Source organism: Amblyraja radiata, chromosome 1 (assembly GCF_010909765.2).
Source record: "Amblyraja radiata isolate CabotCenter1 chromosome 1, sAmbRad1.1.pri, whole genome shotgun sequence".
Lineage (NCBI taxonomy): Eukaryota > Metazoa > Chordata > Chondrichthyes > Rajiformes > Rajidae > Amblyraja > Amblyraja radiata.
The window spans coordinates 1,614,913-1,640,969 of record NC_045956.1 but is presented as its reverse complement, the minus strand read 5'-3'; the positions used below and the strand labels follow the sequence as shown (position 1 = coordinate 1,640,969).

Genomic DNA, 26,057 nt, shown 5'->3' with positions numbered 1-26,057 from the left:
TGGACACGCTAGAGGCAGGAAACACGTTCCTGATGTTGGGGGAGTCCAGAACCAGGGGCCACAGTTTAAGAATAAGGAGTAAGCCATTTAGAATGGAGACAAGGAAACACTTTTTCTCATAGAGAGTGGTGAGTCTGTGGAATTCTCTGCCTCAGAGGGCGGTGGAGGCAGGTTCTCTGGATGCTTTCAAGAGAGAGCTAGATAGGGCTCTTAAAAATAGTGGAGTCAGGGGATATGGGGAGAAGGCAGGAACGGGGTACCGATTGTGGATGATCAGTCATGATCACATTGAATGGCGTTGCTGGCTCGAGGGGCCAAATGGCCTACTCCTGCACCTATTGTCTATTGTCTATTGTCTATTGATACTTTGCAGCAGAGCATATTTTGCCAGCTTTATACAATTTCTTTATTTTTAGCTCTGTAGACTTACTTTTATTATGGAAATAAAAGGGATGTGTATAATTGACATCCTGAATAATTGAATATTTAAATTCCAATGAATACACACAACAATTCTACCAACATGCCCTGTGTTAATGAGGACAGGGATAGCCAACTTCCTTCAGTGAGACTGAACAGGGAATTGCACTCGTAGATATTGGCACTGCACATGATGAGTTATTTGCCGACAGTCCAGGCAGAAAGGGTTGTATAGATTGTCTCTCCCCTCCTCTTCCTGTTATTGTCTGCCTTCTGCTGCTCACAGTATAACTAGTTGGTAATGAGCTTTTCTCCTGAGGGCAAAGTTATGCGGTAGGCAGTAGATTGCCAGAAATGTTGACATGATCTCTGTTAAGTATCCTAGGCATCTTGCACCAATCCAGACCATGGAAGCATTGTAGGAGCTTGTTAATTGTCAGCTCCATCAGATATTCTGTCACATTATGGTATTCATTGCCTACTTATGGTCTTATGCCATATTGTCTACAGTCATACTCCAGTTAAGGGGCTGTCCCACTTGGGCGACCTAATTGGCGAGTTTAGAAGAGTTTGAAAAAATGACATGTTGAAGACCTCCATCGACTATGTTGAAGGCCCCCTTCGACTAGCTACGACTAACCATGGGAAAATTGGACACCGAATAGTGGAAAGTGAAGATGACCTCCTTCGACCTCCCTTCGACTATGATGAAGGCTATCTACGACTACCTTCAACTACCCTCGATTACCTACGACTAACATGCCGACCTACTACGACCTACTACGACTAAACCTACGAGTAAAAAAATATTGATTTTTTCCATTGCGACCTTATTTTACTAGCGGGTATTTTTTAACATATTGAAAAAAACTCCACGACCTAGCTGAGGCCTCGAGTACGCGGAGACCACTCTCGAGCATGAAGGAGAGTTACGAAGATCTCCTACGACCTCATGTCGACCATGCTGCGAATATGAAGGGCCTGTCCCACGAGCATGCGACTCCATGAGGCAAACGCGACCTAACGTGGTCGCTTGAGCCGTCCGGCCTCGCGGGGCCGGTCCCACTTCGATCGCTGGAGCTGTATGGAGTTGTGCGGAGCTGGTCCCGACATCGCGCAGGGCTCGGAAAAACTGAGTGCGTTCAAAAATTCCGCGCGGCAACGGCCTGCTGGCCCGCAGCCGCCTCGACGCCGTACGCAGCGTCTCGACGCCGTACGTCACACGCAAACTTCACGTCACTCACTCGACCTACGCGCGACCCCTGCTTCCGGTTTAGTCGTGGGACAGGCCCTTAGGTCGAAGGCAAACTCGCCAGAACTCGCGGATTAGGTCGCCCAAGTGGGACAGGCCCTGTAGGCTTTGAGTAGGGGAAAATCTTCCAGTTTTTGTAATGGAGTGAATTGAAATTCAGCACCTACAACGTGACAAACATGCAGACCTGTGGAACCTAACAGCTCAAGGAAAGCTGCAGACCTCTTAAAGCTGCTCACTGTGGAGGTCTGTTGGTCTCTGACTTTCTGCAGTTCAAGGTCTTTGAAGAAGGAATTTTGGTAACATCTATCACTTGACAGTCACTGGAAATGTTGGCCATTCCTTACTTTGAGTTTGAAAGATGTGGCCATTATAGGGACCAAATAGTTATTTCAGTGTTGGTCATACGCACACTGTTCCACATTGAGGTTTAGCTGGGAGACGGGATCGTAAAAGACTAGGCAGAAATAGTCTGCACCTCCCTCTTTCAGCAGCTTCCCCCAATCTGCAAGGCAATGCTCACTGTCCCACTGTCCCAATCATGGTTCCACTAGTGGGAGAGTCCAGCACCAGAGGGCATAGCCTTAGAGTAAAAGAACGTACCCTTAGAAAGGAATTTCTTGATTATGAGGTGGTTAATTCTGTGGAATTCATTGCCACAGACAGCTGTGAAGGTCATCATTTTATATTTTTAAGGCAGAGATTGACAGATTCTTGATTAGTAAGGGTGTCAAGGGTTATGAGGAGAAGGCAGTAGAATGGGGTTGAGAGGGAAAGATAGATCAGCCATGATTTTACTTCGGAGTCACGTGAGTGACTACGTGAAGAAGAAGGGCCGTCCGTCTGCGTGCGCGTCCATTTTACGTCTGAATGCAAAGCGCGACGCACTGGCAGAGGCACTGTGTCCTCCCAGGCCGTTAGGATGGCAGGTAAGGAAAGTTGAATCACTTACCTGCGTTCTTTCGGGCTTGAAACTTTTTGTAGTTTCAGGGCCCAGATGTCGAGGAGACGGTCCGTGGGGAAGTCGGCTGCCGAAGACCGCAGCATTTCCCAGTAGCGGGCAACGGTGTTTCCCGACACAGCGCCGGCAGCTGAACCGGCAGGAGACTTGTTGCGGGAGGAGGAGCTCCGTTGGTGGTCCTGCAGTACGGGAAAATCAACCCGCAAGTCAAACAACCCGTTGACTCAGAAGAGTCCGGGGAGGGAAAGGGATACCCTCCCTCAACGGAGAGCGTCTGAGGACGACTCTCCCACATAGGAGCAACTTTTTGGAGAAGTTGCTCCAACAATGACCTGCTCTAAGGAGAGAGCTGTGTCAGCCCGGTTCCTACAGCAGCAGGCAGTACCGGGAGCCTCGCATTATGGGGCAACCGAATGTCTTCCCCATTGGAGGGGGAAGTACATATGGAAGAAACCACTCTGAATCAGAGTACAAAAGCAGGGGGGGGGAAACCTTCCCAGGGACAAGCATAAGAAAGGAAGTAAGTAAGTAACTTTTACTTATATAGCACTGTTTAAGTTAACTTGCACCAAAGAGCTTTACATAAAATAAATAATAAGCACAAAAGAAAAGAAATACTTCTGCAATCATCCAGGTTCCACTGGGTGCTTCCCTGGATAGAGATCTAGAAAATGTCTCCTGCTCTGAGCAGAGGAGCATTCACGGTCAGTTTCAGTCTGACCCAAAGCACAAATCTCATTTAGGACCGCTGGAGGGGCCATGTCAGCGCAGGTATCCTCAGGGGCCTGCGGCAGCACCTGTTTTCAGGGCTACCTACAAATCTCACTCTCAATGGAGGGGAGTGTGAGTGATCAGTAGGTAACTGATCTCGAATTACAATACAATACAATACCATTTATTTGTCATTTGAACCTCACATAACGTTCAAAAGAAATTTGGTTTCGAGATCAGTAAGTAACTGATCTCGAATTAAATTATGAACATACTGAAGCACATGCATATGGCCTCAAGAGCCAGCAGTTGTCAGAATATCCGCACAAATGCCGGCAAGGGAACAGCGTTATCAGGGTGACTTTGGAGAAACCAGCCGCCGAATCCTCTCTTCAGGTAAGACCAGAAGAAGGAAGTAAAAGCTGTCGGACCAATCAAGGTACCAACGACAAGCAAACTTCATCAGTAGGCAACAACACACCCCACACCTCCATAGGGGGTAAGCAGTTCACTGAAGCCGGTGGTAGCTTGAAAGCTGGGCACGGAAATATGATCAGAGTCGTCTTTCAAGGCAGACTCAAAATTATGGCCAGAATTGTCCGACAAGGCAAGCTCAGTATGATAAGGTTTTCAGACCAAGACCCAAGCAGAGGTCAGGAGAAACATGGAATCCACACTCCCTACCAGTCCTACTCCCAATCAAGGAGAGAAAAGGAACCCGCATCAGGGGCCTTTGGGCTTACCACAAGACCACCGGTAGCCATGGAGGTAGGTGGGTCTGGGTTTATTGAAACAAGGGATTGTGGACCAGTTACATGTTGGTAATTTTACTCTTGTGTTTTTGTTCAAAATGACAATAACATGAATTTCAGATCTGGTTTTAAAAAACAGATAACAACATGTGATTATTTTTTACTGCACAACATACACAGGTTCCAAGCAGACTTGGAACTCGGACCGGAATTGTCTTCAAGGCAGGCCCAGTATTTTGGGCAGGATTGCCATTCAGGACAGGTGACAGATGGAGGATGTCACTTCATCCAGGTTTAACTCATTTGTGCAGTACAGACTTTTAGAAACAGCAATTTTTTGTTACGGTCTAACTACTGTTTTATAGGAGCTTCCTATAAAATGGTCACATGGCATGCATCGACCTCTAAGATGCATACTATTCGGTGTCTATTCATTAAGAACAGGAGATATTTGAAGTTTAACTGGACGGTATGGCTCTGCCAAATGGGTTGACATCAGCTCCTAGACTATTGACAAAACTACGGAAACCAATTCTGGGCCTACAAAGGTCTCAAAACCACATAGTAATGGCATATTTGGAGGACATTTTCATTTTGGAGTCACCAAGAATTGGCAGAAGCATCAGTCAAGCAAACCAAAACCCTGTTTGAAAGAATTGGTTACCTCATCCATCCAGTTAAATCAAAATTGACACCTACAAGGGTAATTGATTACCTAGAATTTACTATCAAAAACAGTAAATATGTTGGTGACTTTGCCTAGGGGCAAACGACAATATTAATTAAGCCTGCAATGACCTGATAGTCAAATTCTAGCCATCTATCAGGCAAACAGCGAGTGTAATTGGCAAATAGTAGCTGCATTCCCAGCAGTACGGGCCTTTGCATTACCAGAACTTACAGCAAGCAAAGGAACGAACACTCAGATTACATGCAGGCCGAATTGGCAAACTATGGATTGCCAGCAGAGGCCATTGTTGAATAACTATGGTGGATAACGAATGGGAGACAGCTCAGGGAAATTTTGCTCGAAAGCCATCGAGGGTTCTTCAGACCTATGCAAGCGGCTAAGGATGGGGAGACACCAACACAGTCTAAAGCTGTGGGGGCAGATGGAATGAGCAGGAGTCTGTAATTCCCCAACACATGGAATCAATTACCCAGAATTGTTGGGGGCACAATATGGACTCAACGTTCTCTGTAGCGATATGCAACCGGTGCTTGTTCAAATTCAGATTGATAACACCACTGCGGTGGCATATATCCATTAACAAGGGTGGTGTAAAATCTGTATCTTGCGACAGATTGTCGAACCTCATTTGGCACTGGTGTATCAAGAGGAATATTTGGGAAATCTACAAGGTAGATATAACACGTTGACAGATGCTGGATCACGGATGTTTAATAACAAAACGGAATGGATGTTGAATCAGGCAGTATTTAACAAAATAACTACACGATTTGGCATACCAGATGTTGATCCGTTTGCATCTAGACTAACCATTAGTTACCCAGATATGTGTCCTGCGAGCTGGATCCAGGAGCAAGGCAGTGGATGCTTTCTCCCTCAATTGGGGAGGAATGTTTATGTATGCTTTCCGCCAATTTGTCTCACAAACCGATGCTTGACAAAAATCAAGCAAGACTAAGCCACAGGCATATTTGTAGTGCCAGATTGGCCTACTCAAGCCTGGTCCCCAAAATTTTTGGGAATTATAGTCCAGCCAGTAATGGCTGTACCCAAGAGCAGGGACCTCCTAGTGAACCCAGTTACAGGGAGCAATCATCCACTACATGAACGTATAACTTGTTGGTCTGCAGATTCTGAGGAGGCCATTTCAAGGCATAGGACTATCCGAACAAATACAACACAGTTCGGATAACGGATGTCTTGGAGTTCCTATCAACTGTACTATAACTATAAACTAAGTTATAGTGCATCTATAGTGCCAGAGGCGCACTCTCCTCCAATCTGATGCCGGAAGCAGGGCACAGTTCGATAGGAACGCACCCCTTTACAACAAAATTCATGAAGGGAATTTACAATTTAAGACCTCCAAGGCCAAGGTACACTGACACATGGGATGTGAGCGTGGTACTAACCCTACTTTGATAGTGGGGACCGCCTATAACTAACCCTGAAGGTGGTATGCTGACAAAGAGTGCAGACACTGCAAAAGCTACGGTTGGACTACATGACCACCAATATGAACAACATAACATTCCTAATCAGGAACCTGATAAAACAGAGCAGGCCAGGAATGCCAGGGATGGAGATCCAGTTCTTGGCATATCCAGAGGACCAACGGTTATGTGGGTGGTAACATACTAACACCACTATCTGAGAGTTACGGAGAACCTCAGAGGCTCAGAACAATCGGTCCTCATCAGCCATAAAAAAAAATAAATAAAAAAAATAAAATAAAAAAACCACACCAAAAGGTGTCAACTCAAACCATCTCCAGATGGTCAAAGGAGGTAATGGCGGTAGCGGGAGTAAACATTTATATGGTTAAATCTCACTCCACCAGGGCTGCATCTACGTCGGCAGCAAGAGATATGGACGTGCCCCTTGACGACATCCTAGTGGCTGCAGGATGGACGAATGAAATAACAGTCCACCGGTTTTATAACAAACCCATAACCGGACTGGGGGTGTTTGCACGTACCATTTTAAGTTCTGTCCCTTAGTTTCCCCCCCAAGGTTGGGAGGGGTAACTTTTTTTAAAAACTTTTCTTTCATTTAAAGCATCAGTTACTTTACTTAACTACGTAATGTCTGAATGCTTTAATGATTACACGCATCCATGGTCAATCCATTCAGTGTGTGACGCCTGGATTCGTAACCGGCGTAAAATCACAGAGCTTTGAAATCTTCACGTAGTCACTCACGTGACTCCGAAGTAAAATAGTAAGATTAAACAAGAATTTACCAGTTTGAAGTTTGATCTTGATTTTATGAGGAGTTACGATGAGCGATTACGTGCCCACCGCTCCCACCCTCATATTATCAAGGTCACATGGAAGTTCTAGTTTCTTCACAATCTTACTATTCTCAGGTCTTCTTTTTATCTGTGATTTAACACCGCTGCTTTGAAGATTGACGCGCACGCAGATGGACGGCCCTTCTTCACGTAATCGCTCATCGTAACTCCTCATAAAATCAAGATCAAACTTCAAACTGGTAAGTTCTCGTTTAATCTTACTATTAAATGGCGGAGTAGGCTCAATGGGTCGAATTCCGCTCCAATGAGCAAACTTATTTTATGATAGATATTTCCAGGGGGAATGTTCACCAATTGACTTGGGTACCAATATAACTGGTTTGTGCAGAAACTTTGAAGTCAGCATCAGCTACAGCTTGCCTTTGTCACTAGAAACAGCTCTTGAAAGCAGAAAACATTTGTAGAGTTATGTCCATGGCTAGGGAACAAGAATGGAACAAGTTATCAGTGGTTGATGATAATCTTAAATTGTATCTTTGATGAGAAAATTGTGGCAAAGTCAGATTCTGCTTCCTACATCTAGCGGTGAAATGTAGAGCAGAATTTATAATTATATCAGGTTACGAATGAATGATATGCGGCAGAAATGATTCATAGTTGTAATATATTTATGTGTTTTTGAAGGAGGAAATTAAAATATGATGATTAGTATGGATCACTGCAGATGGCGCCTGCCTGCGGCGACTTTTGCGGAGCTCCGGAAAATAAAAGGCTCAACTACAACTTCCAACAACTTACCTGGATCAGAAAAACGGCAGAAATCGGTGCCGTTTCGGACAAGCTGCTGGAGCACCTCAAGGCTCTCACAATTTCGCGAACTCCCGCAGCTGCGGGAACCACGGACTTTAAACTTTTCCACACTGGCTGTGGAACTCCCGACCCGACTGTGGATCCCAGGTACTGTACCTTGAAACCCCGGGATGACCCCCAGAGCCGACGGGCTGGATCTCCCAGGAACAACGGAGCTGAAGCTGCCGACTTTGAGGGAATCCCCGTTCGTTACGGAGCTGGAGCTGCCGTCTGTGAGGGAATCCCCGTTCCAGCGCAGGTCCGCAGAAACAGCAGGTACAGTAAGTACAGTACCTGGAAACAAAGGGGAAGCCTCCATTGTGTCCGGAAACGTGGCCGTCGGGCAGGACTTCAGGTCAGAATGAAGCGTAGGGGACTTCGGCCCCCTCTCCCTACTATCCTACTGGCTAATGTACAGTCCCTTGAAAACAAAGTGGAGGACTTAAGGGCAAGGCTGCTTTATCAAAGGGAGCTGAGGGAATGCTCTGTGTTCTGTTTCACAGAGACATGGCTCACCCCCAGCTCCCCAGACTCAGCGGTCCAGCCTGAAGGGTTCTCCATCCACCGCATGGACCGTATCCTGGCATCTGGGAAAGGGAGAGGAGGGGGCGTCTGCCTCATGGTCAACTCTGCGTGGTGTTCCGACGTGGCAGTCCTGTCCAACTCCTGCTCTCCACACCTCGAACATCTGGCGGTGAAGTGCCGTCCCTTCTACCTCCCGAGAGAATTCACCTCCGTTATCCTGACCGCGGTCTACATCCCACCCCAGGCAGACGTCCGTCTGGCACTGGAGGAGCTGCAGGCCGTGGTCAACAAACACCAGACGTCTTACCCCGAGGCATTTACCACCATTGCTGGGGACTTCAATAAGGCGAACCTCAAGAAATCACTCCCCAACTTCCACCAACATGTCTCCTGCTGCACCAGAGGACCTAACACCCTCGACCACTGCTACACCACCATCAAGAATGCCTATCGTTCTATCCCTCGCCCTCACTTCGGTAAATCCGACCATACCGCGGTGCTGCTTCTTCCTGCCTACAAGCAGCAATTAAAGAGCGCACCCCCAGAAGTGAGGACAGCACAGAGCTGGTCGGGGGAGGCAGAAGAACAACTCCAGGACTGTTTGGAGTCTGTAGACTGGGCAATGTTCAAGGACTCGGCAACGGACTTGAACGAATATGCCACAGTCGTTACAGACTTCATAAAGAAATGTGTGGAGGACTGCATCCCTACAAAAACCTTCCGAGTGTTTCCCAATCAGAAACCTTGGATGAACTTTGAGATCCGCACTCTCCTGAAGTCCAGACACAGGGCATTCACCTCCGATGATACAGTGGCCTACATGAAGACCAGATACGACCTTGGTAAGGCCATCAAAAAGGCCAAAAGGGACTTCTGCTCCAAACTGGAGGACGAGACAGATGTTCGGCAGCTGTGGCAGGGTCTGAATGCAATCACCTCCTACAAGGCAAAACCAGGAGGCAGCTCGAATGCCGGTGTAACATCACTCCCTGACGAGCTCAATGCGTTTTACGCACGCTTTGACAGGGAGAATACTGATGTGCCTTCCCGATCCCCCATTCGCTGCGATGGCATTTCAGTCTCAGTCACAGAGGCTGATGTCAGGAAATCCTTCAGAGGGGTGAACCCCCGAAAAGCACCTGGTCCTGATGGTATACCCAGTCGTGTTCTAAAAACCTGTGCGGACCAACTGGCGGGAGTTTTTACGGACATTTTCAACCTCTCACTTCTGAGGTCTGAGGTCCCCACCTGCTTTAAAAGGGCATCAATTATACCAGTGCCCAAGAAGAGTAAGGTGACGTGCTTCAATGACTATCGACCAGTGGCACTAACGCCGGTGGTGATGAAGTGCTTTGAGAGGTTGATCATGGAGCAAATCAACTCCTACATCGACAAAAACCTGGACCCACTGCAGTTCGCGTACCGCCACAACAGATCAACAGTGGATGCGATCTCGCTGGCCCTCCACTCCGCACTGGACCACTTGGACAACAAAAACTCATATGTCAGGCTGTTATTCATTGATTACAGCTCGGCATTTAACACAATCATCCCCTCCAAACTGGTTACCAAACTCGCAGAACTGGGTCTCTGCGCATCCCTCTGCAACTGGATCCTTGACTTCCTCGTCCACAGACCACAGTCTGTTCGTATTGGTGGAAATGTGTCAGCCTCAATAACAATCAGCACGGGAGCACCTCAAGGCTACGTGCTCAGCCCCCTGCTGTACTCACTCTATACCCATGACTGCGTAGCGAACCACAGTGCGAACTCCATCATCAAGTTCGCTGACGACACCACTATTGTGGGGCGTATCACTGATGGGGATGAGTCAGAGTACAGAAGAGAGATCGAGCAACTGTCCATATGGTGCCAGCGCAATAACCTGGCCCTCAACACCAGCAAAACCAAGGAACTGATTGTGGACTTTGGAAGGAGTAGGAGGGGGACCCACAGCCCCATTTATATCAACGGGTCGATGGTTGAAAGGGTCAAGAGCTTCAAATTCCTGGGCGTGCACATCTCTGAAGATCTTTCCTGGTCCGAGAACACTAATGCAATCATCAAAAAAGCACATCAGCGCCTCTACTTCCTGAGAAGATTACGGAGAGTCGGATTGTCAAGGAAGACTCTCTCTAACTTCTACAGGTGCACAGTCGAGAGCATGCTGACCGGTTGCATCGTGGCTTGGTTCGGCAATTTGAGCGCCCTGGAAAGGAAAGGACTACAAAAAGTAGTAAACACTGCCCAGTCCATCATCGGCTCTGACCTTCCTTCCATCGAGGGGATTTATCGCAGTCGCTGCCTCAAAAAGGCTGGCAGTATCATCAAAGACCCACACCATCCTGGCCACACACTCATCTCCCTGCTACCTTCAGGTAGAAGGTACAGGAGCCTGAAGACTGCAACAACCAGGTTCAGGAATAGTTACTTCCCCTCAGCCATCAGGCTATTAAACCTGGCTCGGACAAAACTCTGATTATTACCAACCACTTTCTGTTATTTGCACTATCAGTTTATTTATTCATGTGTGTATATATTTATATCATGGTATATGGACACATTTATCTGTTTTGTAGTAAATGCCTACTATTTTCTGTGTGCTTAAGCAAAGCAAGAATTTCATTGTCCTATACAGGGACACATGACAATAAACTTACTTGAACTTGAACTTAAATGCCCCAAATTGGTTTAATCCCATGTTATTGGTATAGTTGTTTACATAAGATAATGAGTTTGGTTTAGTGCTACACAATGCAAGATTGTTTTAAGCAAAGTAAATTGTATTCGGATAATTTCCAGATAAACCAAACCAGTTATAAAGTTGGACGTACTTTAAGGCCATGATCCATTTTGTGTCTCAGTGCATTCCCAATCACAAACACGCACTGAATGAAGTTAGTAACCACGTGTTGCTCATGCCGGCCCACCAACATATATTGCATCTCCTAGGCTCAGAAAAAAACTGCTGTTTAACAGGCACCAACAAATTAAAGGGCAAACCATGCAGCATGTTTCACAGGCAGAATATATAAGAATCGCTGCTGTTGGGAAAACTTCAGCAACTCCAAATCTCCCGGGCGGTGGTTTGCATACATTCCAAAGTGCTCAGCCTGTGTGAAAACCAACAAAGATTCTTTTTTGGAGAATGTAACTAATGAGGAAATGCTCCGTTTGGCTCAGTGGCCATGTTGCAAGTAACACAAGTATCGGTACAGGTTTGTCGGGCAACTCCCCGAGGGTGGCTATCATTGGGAGAAGACAAACAGCTGTACACAACTGTAAAGACCCTCTCACCTACAGCCACCCTCCCCCAACAGCACCTGCGTACTACTGCTGTCTGGCTGTCACAGGGTTTGTGCCTCAGAGGATAATGATTTCTCTATGTTCTGTGCAGTCAAGTGGCACAAACTGGATAACAGATAGTTTTTAAGAAGGAACTGCAGATGCTGGAAAATCAAAGGTACACAAAAATGCAGGAGAAACTCAGTGGGTGCAGCAGCATCTATGGAGCGAAGGAGATAGGCAACGTTTCGGGCCGAAACGTTGCCTATCTCCTTCGCTCCATAGATGCTGCTGCACCCGCTGAGTTTCTCCAGCATTTTTGTGTACCCTGGATGACAGATATTTCTCCCATTGGGACCTGTGCAGATCACAATTCAAAGTGCCTTTCAAAGTGAAAACCCTCTTAAATGTTATTGCATTTTATCAATTTCACAATTTTTTGGGGGGAGGGGTTGATTTGGTGCTTGACCCATATACAAGTGAAATCAATTTCTGACCTTGTGTTTCTCACGCCACAAATCTCTGATTATTTCTAGCTTTGCTTGTAATTGCTTACTATTTTCTAGACATATTACTTACAAACATGTTTGTGTTAATGGTTAATTGCATCTTCAATTCTGTATGACTTTCAAAATATTGCCCTTGAAGTATGAATTTAAATAGGAATGGATTCAGTGATATGATTTTTGTTTTTTGTTTTAATGAGATGCTAAATCTTTCAATTAATTGAGAAGTGGCACAGATCAACGTATTGCAGTATAAAATTGTCAACCCAGGAATCTTAATTTTTGAGACTCATTGATATAATGAATACTTTTACAGCTTCTGGTGGAAGCGATGTGTGTTGCCAACATTCATTGATAACTTCAAATTATGAATAACACTGATATTTTCTAATGCTTTGCACAATATCATGAGAGGGTAAGAACTAATATTGTCAGTGTTACATCATGAATGTTTAAGATAGTTAAGGGCTTGGACACACTAGAGGCAGGAAACATGTCCCCGATGTTGGGGAGACCAGAACCAGGGGCCACAGTTTAAGAATAATGAGTAAGCCATTTAAAACAGAGACGAGGAAACACTTTTTCTCACAAGAGAGTGGTGAGTCTGTGGAATTCTCTGCCTCAGAGGACGGTGGAGGCAGGTTCTCTGGATGCTTTCAAGAGAGAGCTAGATAGGGATAAAATAGCGGAGTCAGGGGGTATGGGGAGAAGGCAGGAACGGGGTTCTGATAGTTGTACATTAAAAATATGAACTAAGTGTGTGTGTCTGTATGTACATGTGCAAAGGACTTGATCAGACTTAGCTGTATTGCCTTCTGTTGTGGAATAACCTGCTGACATTCATCACCTGCACATGTATTTTGGCCACATTGATAAAGAATGTTGATGCACAAAAATACTTCACGTTTATACTAGAACAGCATTACTAAAAGGCAAACATAAATTAACTATAATAGAAGAATGTTCTATGATTCTCATAACTGCATTTATTAATGTACCATGTTTCTTTTAAGTAGGCAGGTTTGTTTAACATTACATCCATTCATCTGTGCATGTATGTATGTATATTTCAACAGACTGAGCAGTTTGTACATACTTTTGAAGACCAGTTGGTGAGGAGTGCCTTGTTGGCTCTACATAAGGCTCGTCCAAGCTACGTCAACAAAAAGTGCTCCACCCTCGTCAATAATCTTGAAGGCACTGAAGACCAGTCTGAAAACAGTGAGCGTAGATCAAGTAAAGACTCCATACCCCACCACGCTGAATATGATGAGGAAGATTGGGCAAGTGAATTTTTAGAGATCTTTTGCATTATACTTGGCTAATGTTTACAGTTCTTTATGTACTTTGTTGAACAATTCATTTAGGACTAATGCGAGAAATGCAGTAAGATTACAATCCTGTATGTCTTGTGCTGCCATCTTGTAACTACCCGTAGTTCTGTGATTTCTGAAAATGTTCCTTTACCTTAAATAATGTAAACTGCTAATGGCAAACATTTATTGCATTTAATATAATGTAAAGATCTATCAAATATGAATAAAGATACATTTTACTCTCATGAACGTCAATACAGTATATCTCTCTCCGACCATGTGTTAGTCACAGGCAATGTATTTTGAAAATGGGTAAAGAAAAAAATATTGTGCAATCCTCGTCTTTTCCTTAACTAAATGTTGCAAAAATAGAAAGATTGTAGTGTGAAATTTCTTTATGGTTACTTTTTTAAGTTAGGTTATCAATTGTGGCCATGATCACAATGAATGGTGCAGGCTCGAAGGGCCGAATGGCCTCCTCCTGCACCTATTTTCTATGTTTCTATGTTTCTATGTGGCCAATCATGACTAGGTTTGTGATATGGAGTAGAAATGACTTTGAAATTCAATTCAGTTTCATTGAAATGGCTGATAAAGAAAGGATACTCAATCCTAACAATTGGAGATAGACATAGAAACATAGAAACATAGAAAATAGGTGCAGGAGGAGGCCATTCGGCCCTTCGAGCCTGCACCGCCATTCAATATGATCATGGCTGATCCCTCTCCCTAATTGAGACCAAGAATCTCACCCTTGTTACTCTTCCTAAATGATATTTTCTGAATCTTGTAGATGATAACTATGATTAATTTCTCAATCCTGCTATGAAGGCAATGTTTAATAATTAATAATTCAATTAACATTTTATAATGCAGGATTAGAAAATGTGTTTTTGTTCTGGATATAATTGGTTTCTTTTTGCAGGACAGGGTGTGGGTGAATGTGGGGAAAAGCTTGAACTGTATAATCGCAATGGTGGATCGATTGCTGGAACAAAATGACTGCAGGCCAGAATGTGAGTCAAACTCCTCGCCGGCTGACCAAAGCCCCTCTTCAGCATGTGGTAGGTGTGGTTTCAATTATTACAAATCATAAGAAAGCAAATAAAATGACACTGCACAGTGACATAGAGCCATGGCATCTTATAGCTCAGAAGCAGGCCCTTCAGACCAACTTGTCCATGTCAACTGAAGTGCTCCCACCACACTAGCCCTACCTGCCTGCATTTGATCCATGTCCATCTAAAGCTTTCCTATGCATGTACCTGTCCAGTTGCCTTTTAATAGGTGTTATAGTATTCAGTATTCACTTTGTTGTCATTTCACCGAGTACTTGCAAATACAGAAGAGACAAAAAATTGTTTCTCATCAGTTTTTGTCAGTGCAATTAATTAAAAAAAAAAAAATAAAATACTTGCAAGTTACAAACCATCTAAAATAGAACTAAAAACAGACATTCAAACAGAACAATCGATCCCCAATTGGTGGCTTTACCTTGACAGGTGTCTAGCTGTCAAGGTTCTGGGGAGGTTAGATGTGGGGGTGTATGTGTATGGGGAGGGGACACAGTCCGTTAACCATTTCTATTGGTTGTGGGAAGAAGCTGTTTAGCATCCTGCTGCTTCTACAGCTGATGCTCCTGTACCTCTTCCCAGATGGCAGGAGGGAGAAAATGTAGTGGGAGGGGTTCAAAAAGAAGCACAGGTTTAGACACCAGTAAACAAACATGTGAAAGCGGAGCATAGGAAGTTAAATATGGAATTGTGGATCACAATGAAAGAGGGGTGCTAACATTTCTAGTACAAAAGGTGCCGATGGAATAATTTCCTCCTGTATCAAAGGGAATTAATCTGCTTTAATCTACATCATTATCTTTATTCTCATTATTAAAGTATTTCCCTTTGGTAATGCATGTATTTTCAAATATTTCCCACTTTTTGAAATTGAAATAGGCTAAACTGAAATGCATAATTAAAAGCCTTAAGGGAAGCTTAAGGGCCTGTCCCACTTAGAAAAGGTTTTCGGTGACTGTGACAGTCGTAGCAGGTCGCCGAAAAAGGGGAACCCCCCCCCCCCCCCACCATGACAATGTCTACGGCAAGCTACGACAATCTACCACCTAGTCGACGTCAAGCCTCGGCAAGCTACCGACAACCGGCGACCCATTAGGACGTCCACCTACGACCACACCTACAGCAACCTACGACCACACAGGCGACAACCTACGGCAACCAAAGTCAACCTACGTCCACCCGTGACAAGCTACGCCAAGCAACGACCCTGTCGGCGACAACTGAAGACAATTCAGTCGCTGGTACCTGACATAGGTTGACGTAGGTAGTCGCCAATGGAATTCACCAAAGTCAACACCCGACAACAACCAACGTCACCCGGTGACAACCTGCGTCATCCTGGTGACAACCTACGACAGCATCTATGACAGGAGAAGACAAGTTACGTCAAGCGCCCAGTCGCCAAAAAGTTTTGAACATTTCTAAATCCAGCGGCGACCAGAAAAACGTTACGACTCTTTAGGTGACTTGAGGAGGCTACTCACGACCATACAGGCGTCACCCCGCGACCATGTGGCCACAGCGTACTCACCTATAGTCGCCGAAAACATCGCCTAAGTGGGGCAGGGGCTTTAACAGAAAGAGGTTGTGATTATAGTGAAAGATTTAGATGTATTGTCATCGGAGAAAATCAGAAAATCAGTAAAGGTCTTAAAAAAATTGTACTCTATGACAGAGTTGGATTCTTAGTGAGGAAAAGGTATTGAAAACAAAAGTAGGAAATGAAGACTATTAATCATTACTTGAGGCCTGTGATGATACAGATTGTTCTTGTACATCATTAAGAGAAATAGGAAGGAAAGAGACATTTGTCAATAGATTATTTGTGCAGTGTTGATATTTAAGGTTATTATGATAGGGAGCTGTGTTAACACGGAGTCTGTCTTACGCAGATTTAAGAAATCTGGAGTAACGTTACAACATAAACCCTCAAACAATGGAGATAATAGAGAGTTTAAGAAGGAACTGCAGATGCTGGAAAATTGAAGGTACACAAAAATGCTGGAGAAACTCAGCGGGTGCAGCAGCATCTAGGAGCGGAGGAAATAGGCAACGTTTCGGGCCGAAACGTTGCCTATTTCCTTCGCTCCTAGATGCTGCTGCACCCGCTGAGTTTCTCCAGCATTTTTGTGTACCAAAGATAATAGAGAGGTGATTTGGCTCAGGCAGATATTTAAGATTAGTGAAAACATTACAATGTGTAATTTAAACTCGTAGGGTAGATAGGGATAAAAGTATTGCAAGGAAATCAAATTGATAATACCTTGTAGACAGTGTTCTGACTTTTTCATTTAGTTGAAGAGAATAAGATGCGGAAAAAAAACAATATCGGAAAGAACAGACAATTGGGAAACAACAAGAACATCGTAGTCAACGTCAGCATTAGAGGGAAAAGGGAAAGTGTGACAAAGATAAGAATCCTGAAACAAAAGCAAAAATAATAGCTGACATTTATGGAACATAGATAAGTACAGTACATGTGCCATACATAATGGCAAGAAAAATTAATCTCACCTGCCTGCAATTGATTCATATCAAAGATAGACACAAAATGCTGGAGTAACTCAGCGGGACAGGCAGCATCTCTGGAGAGAAGGAATGGGTGACGTTTCGGGTTGAGACCCTTCTTCAGACTAGTCGGGGGAAAGGGAAACAAGAGTGATCTAGAGAGATATAGAACAAACGAATTAAAGATATGCAAAATAAAATATCGATGTTAAAGGAAACAGCCGATTGTTAGCTGTTTGCATGGTGAGATCGAGAAGCTGGTGAGATCGAGAAGCTGGTGAGATCGAGAAGCTGGTCCGATTTGGGTGTGGGAGGGATTGCGACAGAGGGAATGCAGGGGTTACTTGAAGTTGGGGAAATCAATATTCACACCATTGGGTTGTAAGACGCCTAATCAAAATATGAGATGCTGTTCCTCCAATTTGCATTTAGCCTCACATTGACAATGGAGGAGGCCCAGGATAGAATGGTCAGTGCGGGAATGGGAAGGGGAATTAAAGTGTTTGGCAACCGGGAGATCAGGTAGCCCCGGGCGGACTGAGCGAAAGTGTTCAGCGAAACGATCGCCCAGTCTATGTTTGGTCCAGCCGATATATAAGAGTTCACATCTTGAACCACGGATACAGTAGATGAGGTTGGAGGAGGTGCAAGTGAACCTCTGCCTAACCTGAAAGGACTGTCGGGGTCCCTGGACAGAGTCGAGGGAGGAGGTATAGGGACAGATGTTGCTTCTCCTGTCGTTGCAGGTGAAGGTACCTGGATTCAAATCCCTTCATTCCCTGCATATCCACGCGCCCATTTCACATCATTATTCTATTTGCCTCCATAACTATTCCTAGCAGTTTGTTCCAGGCACCCAGCACTCTGAGTAAAAATATTTCCCCCGCACAGCTCCATTAATCTTTGCCCATGTATAATATTTTCCAGTTAGATATGCAGTCCAAAGTAATTCACAGTGACATGAAATCGGAATACAACCTACAAGATACAAGATACATTTAATTGTCACATGTGCCAGATGACACAGTGAAATGAGATTCCCATACAGCCATACAATAAAAATAAAGAACACAACACACTATAGAATTTGACATAAAACATCCCCACACAGCAGAGTCAAAGTTCCCCACTGTGTGGGAAGGCACCAAAGTCAGTCTGTACTAGTCTGTACCAAACCTGTACTAATGAATGAAATGATAGCAAATGGTTGTTTGTGGGAAGTATTTAAGTAAAACCAGGATGCAGCAATAAACAGGCATATTTTAATTAAGTGAAATCAGGATGCATCAAATAGAACTTAGAAACATAGAAATTAGGTGCAGGAGTAGGCCATTCGGCCCTTCGAGCCTGCACCGCCATTCAATATGATCATGGCTGATCATCCAACTCAGTATCCCGTACCTGCCTTCTCTCCATACCCTCTGATCCCCTTAGCCACAAGGGCCACATCTAACTCCCTCTTAAATATAGCCAATGAACTGGCCTCGACTACCCTCTGTGGCAGGGAGTTCCAGAGATTCACCACTCTCTGTGTGAAAAAAGTTCTTCTCATCTCGGTTTTAAAGGATTTCCCCCTTATCCTTAAGCTGTGACCCCTTGTCCTGGACTTCCCCAACATCGGGAGCAATCTTCCTGCATCTAGCCTGTCCAACCCCTTAAGAATTTTGTAAGTTTCTATAAGATCCCCTCTCAATCTCCTAAATTCTAGAGAGTATAAACCAAGTCTATCCACTTAATAAATAGTTTGAAAATCAACTGTTTAAAATGAAAGGAAAATGTAGGATTATAAAGGAATGTGAAAAGTACTGAGGGTCGGTTAAAAAAGGTCAGATAATCTAAACGCATGGATCAAAGACTTTTCCAAAGGTATAAGAAGTGACAGAATAGTTTAAGAAGGTAATGAAAAAGAGTCCCATTATGGAAGATAAAGCTAGGACAATGATATTGAATATTTTGTCCATAATTTGTTAATAATTTAAATTATTGAACTCAAGGCAGATACATTAGTGGATTTCAATGATACATATTTTAGGACTTAACAGGGAAACAGGGAGAATAGATTTTTTATTTGAATGAGGAAAATCTAATTTGCCTGATGGAATCTAGTCGAAGATCACTAATGCAAAACTGTCAGCACAAAATATGATGATAAATTTCTCCTCGTTGCTAGTTGTGGAATCGGAATCAGAATCACACTTTATTCGCCAAGTATGTTTTGCAACATACGAGGAATTTAATTTGCCAGGTCAGTCATACAATAAAAAGGACAGATCACTCAAAAACACATTTTAACATAAGCATCCACCACAGTGGCTCCTCCTCATTCCTCACTGTGATGGAAGGCAAAAAAAAAGTTGCTTTTCCATGGGATCTTAAAATGGGTCCATTGAGAAGAATGCAATTAAATGAAAATCCTTATAAATATTCTTATGACCTAGTAGAAACTATAACTGAAGAGTGAAATAGGTGTCAGGGGTAACTTGAAAACTATTTGAATGCATTTCTACATACAAATTGTGCTTTGTTAATTTTCTTCATTGTATTTGTTTTATAAGATGACTGGTATGAAGGACTGTACCCTCTGGCAGTTACCCTGAAGGATTGTGTCAATGAAGTGATAAACAGAGCAAAGAAGGCCATGGTATTTGTTCTTCTTCAAGATTGTGGTTCCAATATACCACAGGCCTTGGCGTTGCATCAGAGGAGAGACATTGTGTTCAGCCAAGCAGTAAGTGAATATTTCACAAATGTCACACAAAGGGAATGACTGAGATGAAATGTGCGTAGATTAAATTGTGTGGCAAACAGGCAATGATATCCTTGGCTACATTAAGCAGCGATCCAGGCTCATGGAGGCAAAAGGGACTGCACGTGCTGGAACGAAAAACGGGCCACTGGAGGATGAAGGATCACGACCCGAAACATTAACTGTCCATTTCCTTTCATGTTGTCTGACCTGCTGAGTTCTTCCAGAGACTCATTTCTTTGATCCAGGCTCATGTCAATTATTATAGCCTCTGGGTGTAACTACTGTACATACTAAATTCCTATATTAGCAAATGGAGTTCTGGACCATTGATCCGGAGTTTGAACAGTTTTGAATCCCACCATACAATAATTAATTAAATCAAGACATTTAAAAAAAAAAAACTAACTTCAGTTATTGTGAAAATACCAAATGATCATAAAACTGGTTCATTAATGTTCCTCTAAAAGAGAACTCTACCTAACTCCACAATTCAGGAGTAATTAGGGATGGTGAATTATCCATGTCCAGTGTGCAGGTTTTTTTTTAAATAGCTTCTTCGATTATTCTTCCTCTCCGTCTGAAGCAAGTCCAAAGTCTGGGCTCTGAACTTGTGAGTTTCTAACGGAAAAAAACACATTGCAGTCTAATTCAGTCTTTTGAACACAAATGCAGCCAGTTTTCTTTTGCAAGAAGTGATTGGAATTTTTCTTATTATTAGGGCAACCAATTGCAATCACTCTACTGAGATAAACTAATTTAGCACAGTTCCGTGAGAGAGTAGTGTGCTCTGATACTGAATGGATGAGCTAGTAGAACACCTGATAATCACCTAATGAACCACCAGGGAATTTGTTCTGATAAGTTACCTTGAAGCATAAGAAATATCAGGCAACCATGTGAACTCAAGATTTCCTACTTGAGTGAGGCAAATGGTTCCCAGGATATTGAGTGCATGCTTACAGTAGACTGGCAAGGAAAGCACTTTAGCTTAGATTATGTTCCAGCACTTCCAGTAATGGAGCATCTTTAATACAGTAATTAATCTCATGGGAGTTGAACTGACTATTATCTATTCCCAATGCAAAGCTATGCCATACATAACTCTAAATTCTATTTAGGCTGGGGAATTTTGCTCTTCTATACCGAAAGGAATAAACTCATGTCAAATTGTCTGATCTATAAGCCTGTAGAAAAATAAATCTATTTTGGTACATTTGGATTTTCTATTTTTAAGGAAGTATTGACAATCGCTCCCCTTACCTTTGTCTCCCGGGATTCAGTTGAGCCATGAAATAACCCTGTAAACAGTGGATAAATAAATACAGAGTTTGTTTGGCATTGCTGGTTCTGAAAATTATAATAATGTTAGCAGACAATAAAAATGGAAATGTGAGGGAAAGGAGCAGGTAACATTGAATAATATCTTAACATAAAAAATCATAATTTGTCTTTACAGAAGAATTACTAGACTTAATAACATAGAGCACAGATATCATGTCACAATATCTTATCCATGAATCCTAATATTTTGTAATACATATCTGTAGACAATAGACAATCTAAACAAGGAATTGAATAAAATGTCTTTGTTTTTATTGGCTCAGTTAATACGATATGATGATACAATACGATACGATAGAACTTTATTTATCCCAGGAGGGAAATTGATCTGCTACCAGTCATAAAACATAAACATGAAACATGAAATTAAAGTAAGGAATGGAAAGGATTGGGGATGTGTAAAAATGTGCGGGGGGGGGGGGGGGGGGGGGGGGGGGGGGGGGGGATGCGGGAGGGGGGGAGTCTGTCTCAGTACTTTGGTCTATGTAATCAATGATATGGTGCAAGATTTTCTGAACCAGACATTCTCCAATAATTAAGCAAAGTAGAAGATTTTCTTTCATGTTTCATGAAGATTTTCTTTCAAATTTCTTAAAACAGCAATTAGATATATACTTAATTACTGTTCTCTGAGTGACAGAGGGTCTGATTGGGAAGTCAGGATGAAGATCAGACAGTGAGGGTTGGACTGGAAGGTTTGCTGTTATGGGCAAGGCAAAGACTGAGAAGAGAGGTCTGTAAGAAGATAGCAAGTTTGGAAGAAGAATAAGCAACAGATCAATGCTTATTAAGCAGGGTTCATATGCTCTGGGTTGCCAGGGACTAGGGATCTCAATGAATAGGCATACTGCTTAAAGTTGACCTTGTTGAAGTGGGTTTTTCACTTTTTCTCACAGAGAGTTGTGAGTCTGTGGAATTCTCTGCCTCAGAGGTCGGTGGAGGCGGGTTCTCTGGATACTTTCAAGAGAGAGCTAGATAGGGCTCTTGAAGATAGCGGAGTCAGGGGATATGGGGAGAAGGCAGGAACGGGGTACTGATTGGGGATGATCAGCCATGATCACATTGGCTGGCTGGAAGGGCCAAATGGCCTACTCCTGCACCTATTGTCTATTGTTTCCTTCAAGCAATGTTTAAGTAGGTCTTGCAAGTGGCGTCTGCAGGTCATGTATGCAGTGACCAAGATCCTGTGGATCCCATCGTTGAACATGTCTGGTCTTCTGTATGAACTAGCACATCTGTTGTACAAAGAAAATACCTACCTCTCAATGCTAGCAGCAGGAGCAAGCAGTCAATGAATTTACAACACGGGTGGATTCCTTTAGACCCATTGTGCACGTGTCGTCAGCTGGAGTTATCTATCTCAATTCTTTGCCACTTCTCCGAGCTTTTTACTTAAATACATTCAAAGCACATGCCTTCTAATCTCAGAATTTAATATGCGGCTACTTTTCAGAGACATCCCGTGAAAAGAGGAGAGAGTGGCGGAGGGAGGGTGTGGATTGGGGAGGAAGGGAGAGCGAGGCCAAAAGGAACTGGATGAGAAGGAAGATAGATTGAGCAAGGGAGTGAGCTCAGTTGTTTGGAGGAGTGAGATACTGTAGAGAATGCAGATAGTGCAGCTGTATAGAAACCTGTAACTGGAGTGGGAGTGGCTATAGCATGTTTTCTATTGTACCAGTGTGCTTTCATTGCGCCCCTTTGCAAGGCCCAAGACCTTGCGTATGAAGACTGTGTCAAAGTTGGCGTTTAATGGCTACCCCATACTAAAGTAAATTACACAGCAGCAACATCCACTTTCTACTGATGTGGAAATATTTCATGCTCAATCAAGTTCAAGTTCAAGTTCAAGTGAGTTTATTGTCATGTGTCCCTGATAGGACAATGAAATTCTTGCTTTGCTTCAGCACACAGAACATAGTAGGCATTGACTACAAAACAGATTAATGTGTCCATATACTATAATATAAATATATACACACATGAATAAATAAACTGATAAATAACAGATAATGGGCTATTAATGTTCAGAGTTTTGTCCGAGCCAAGTTTAATAGCCTGATGGCTGTGGGGAAGTAGCTATTCCTGAACCTGGTCGTTGCAGTCTTCAGGCTCCTGTACCTTCTACCTGAAGGTAGCAGGGAGATGAGTGTGTGGCCAGGATGGTGTGGGTCTTTGATGATACTGCCAGCCTTTTTGAGGCAGCGACTGCGATAAATCCCCTCGATGGAAGGAAGGTCAGAGCTGATGATGGATTGGGCAGTGTTTATTACTTTTTGTAGTCTTTTCCTTTCCAGGGCGCTCAAGTTGCCGAACCAAGCCACGATGCAACCGGTCAGCATGCTCTCTACTGTGCACCTGTAGAAGTTAGAGAGAGTCCTCCTTGACAAACCGAGGAATTGTCTGAAAAGAATAGATAGAATAAAAGTACTATTAGTGTCATCTTGCCTGTTTGTTTTGGAATTAGTCCTGAAAACATTTAAGTGTAATTTATGTTCTAGTTGATAAAATGAAATCTATACAATAAATTTCAATTTTAATGTGCAACTAGTATTCTTGTTCTCATTAGCTTGCAGGTCTAGTCTGTGGTTTTGTGATCAAACTCCACACGTGTTTACACGATCCTGGCTTCCTGTTGCAGCTTCACACTGTGGGTTTGCTGGTGCAGTTTGAAGGACTCCTCAGCACATATAGTAAGTAACATCTCATTTTTTTACCACTTATTTGCTTCAGTGGTTTTTTGTTAGAGGTACTTGATTGATTCTGCAGGTGTTGAGAATACAAATGTCCATGTAATAGGGAACTGTGTATGAGAACCAACAGGAGAAACAGTGAATAGTTCTTCTTCTTCTTCTTGCGTATGGCGTGCACAGCCTAAAGCTGTAGGACAACTTGTTCTATTTAATCTTATTTGATTGTGCACGCCGGGTTGATTGCATTAGTCGAAACAGGGAAGGTTGCAATCTCCCACCCCAGTGAATAGATCAAGTACACATGAACATGTAGTTTGTTGTCTTGGATAAGAAACAATATACACTGTGTGTGTAGTACCTACCAATGTACGTAGACACCTTTCATGATGCACGATTCATATGTTTATTGTTTTCTCAATTAATTTTATTTTTATTGCTGTTTTATCCCCAAAGTCAAAATCTAGAATTATTTTGGAGCATTTCTGCCACAAACCATCAACATTGTCCACACACCACTGTAATGTGAACTTTGCTTTGGATGAACATTAATTATGAAGTGTAAAGTATCTTCTTTGGCCATAATGAGAACTCTTGAATCTGACCCCCATCGTTGAGCCTATTTTGATGAATTTATTTTTTTCCTTGGGTTTCTGCTTAAGCAAATTTACATATCTCCTAACAAATGATTCCATGAACTTTCATTATCAGGTTATGTCTTAAAACCTTTTTTTAATGCTTACTTTGAAACTGGTTCCATTATGTGTATCAGCACGATAGTACTGCTGTTTGACTGATGCTTAAAGTCATGGAGTCGTATGGCTTGGAAATGCCCTTCCGACCAATTTGCCCATTCCAACCTGCCTGTGCTTGGCCCGTACCCTTCTAAACATCCTTTTTCGACGTATCTGACCAAATGCTTTCCTGAAATGATTCATTGTCATTATGATAGTTACAGGGAAATTTTCCAGGCATAGATGGTTGTAAATCTTTAATATTCTCTGCCTTAGTGGATGCTCAGTTGATGACTGCAATCCAGCTGCAGTCAATAGAATTTACACAAAGGAATTGGAGGATATGGTGAGTGAGCAGAAAAGGGAGATTCAGCCATGAGTCAATTGAATAATGAAGCAGGTTGGAAGGCCATGTGGCCTGTCCTCCTACTAATTAAGCTTATTTTTGTTGTCTTTTTAAATGGGACGCAGATGTTTCTCAGTATGTTTTGAAAAAATATTCATTCAAGTTTTTAAGAATGCCCATTACAAAGGAGGAAGAGTGTTCAAGGACTGATTACATTGTAGAAAACATTGTAGAATACATTGTGGAAATATGCGGTTAGCCATTTCACTAAGCAAAATAGAAAAGCAGAATGTCTTTAAAAGGCGAAACTCGGAGATGTCCATAATCAGACCATTGACTGACTTTTACCATTGTACCTGCGTGGATTAAAACATTTTTTGCAGGTTCAACAAACACATCCCACAAGGTTCTTGCACGTTCTGTCTCCAAATGTACATGCACTTTGATTTAATGAAGTCAATAGACAATAGACATTTGGTGCAGGAGTAGGCCATTTGCCCCTTCGAGCCAGAACCGCCATTCGATGTGATCATGGCTGATCATCCCCAATCAGTACCCCGTTCCTGCCCTCTCCCCATATCCCCTGACTCCGCTATTTTTAAGAGTCCTAGCTCTCTCTTGAAAGCATCCAGAGAACCTGCCTCCACCGCCCTCTGAGGCAAAGAATTCCACAGACTCACCACTCTCTGTGAGAAAAAGTGTTTCCTCATCTCCGTTCTAAATGGCTTACTCCTTATTCTTAAACTGTGGCCCCTGGTTCTGGACTCCCCCAACATCGGGAACATGTTTCCTGCCTCTAGTGTGTCCAAGCCCTTAACAATCTTATATGTTTCAAAGAGATGCCCTCTCATCCTTCTAAACTCCACTAAAGTCACTAAAGGAATACAGGTACAGAAATACACAGCATGAATGAAATGGAAGAAAAAGCTTTATTGTGGGTCTAGCCAAATGGGGGTGATCTGACATACACCCAAAAATCTGTTGTAGACAATAATGCTGGAGAAATTCAGCGGGAGATGCAGCATCTATGGAGCGAAGGAAATAGGCGACGTTTTGGGCCGAAACTCTTCTGTTGTTTATTTCACTGAATGAAGGAT

General features: G+C 43.2%; 1 protein-coding gene across 3 annotated transcripts in view; it reads left to right on the top strand.

The window, feature by feature from the left end:
* The window catches only part of inpp4b (inositol polyphosphate-4-phosphatase type II B), a 589,015-nt gene that overhangs the window by 490,957 nt on the left and 72,001 nt on the right, over positions 1-26,057 (top strand). For all 3 annotated transcript variants that reach the window (XM_033050984.1, XM_033050903.1, XM_033012170.1), the window contains 4 exons: positions 13,283-13,489; positions 14,448-14,586; positions 19,659-19,831; positions 23,760-23,883. In XM_033050984.1, coding sequence (XP_032906875.1) covers positions 13,283-13,489; positions 14,448-14,586; positions 19,659-19,831; positions 23,760-23,883 — 643 coding nt within the window. The remainder of the gene's footprint in view (positions 1-13,282; positions 13,490-14,447; positions 14,587-19,658; positions 19,832-23,759; positions 23,884-26,057) is intronic.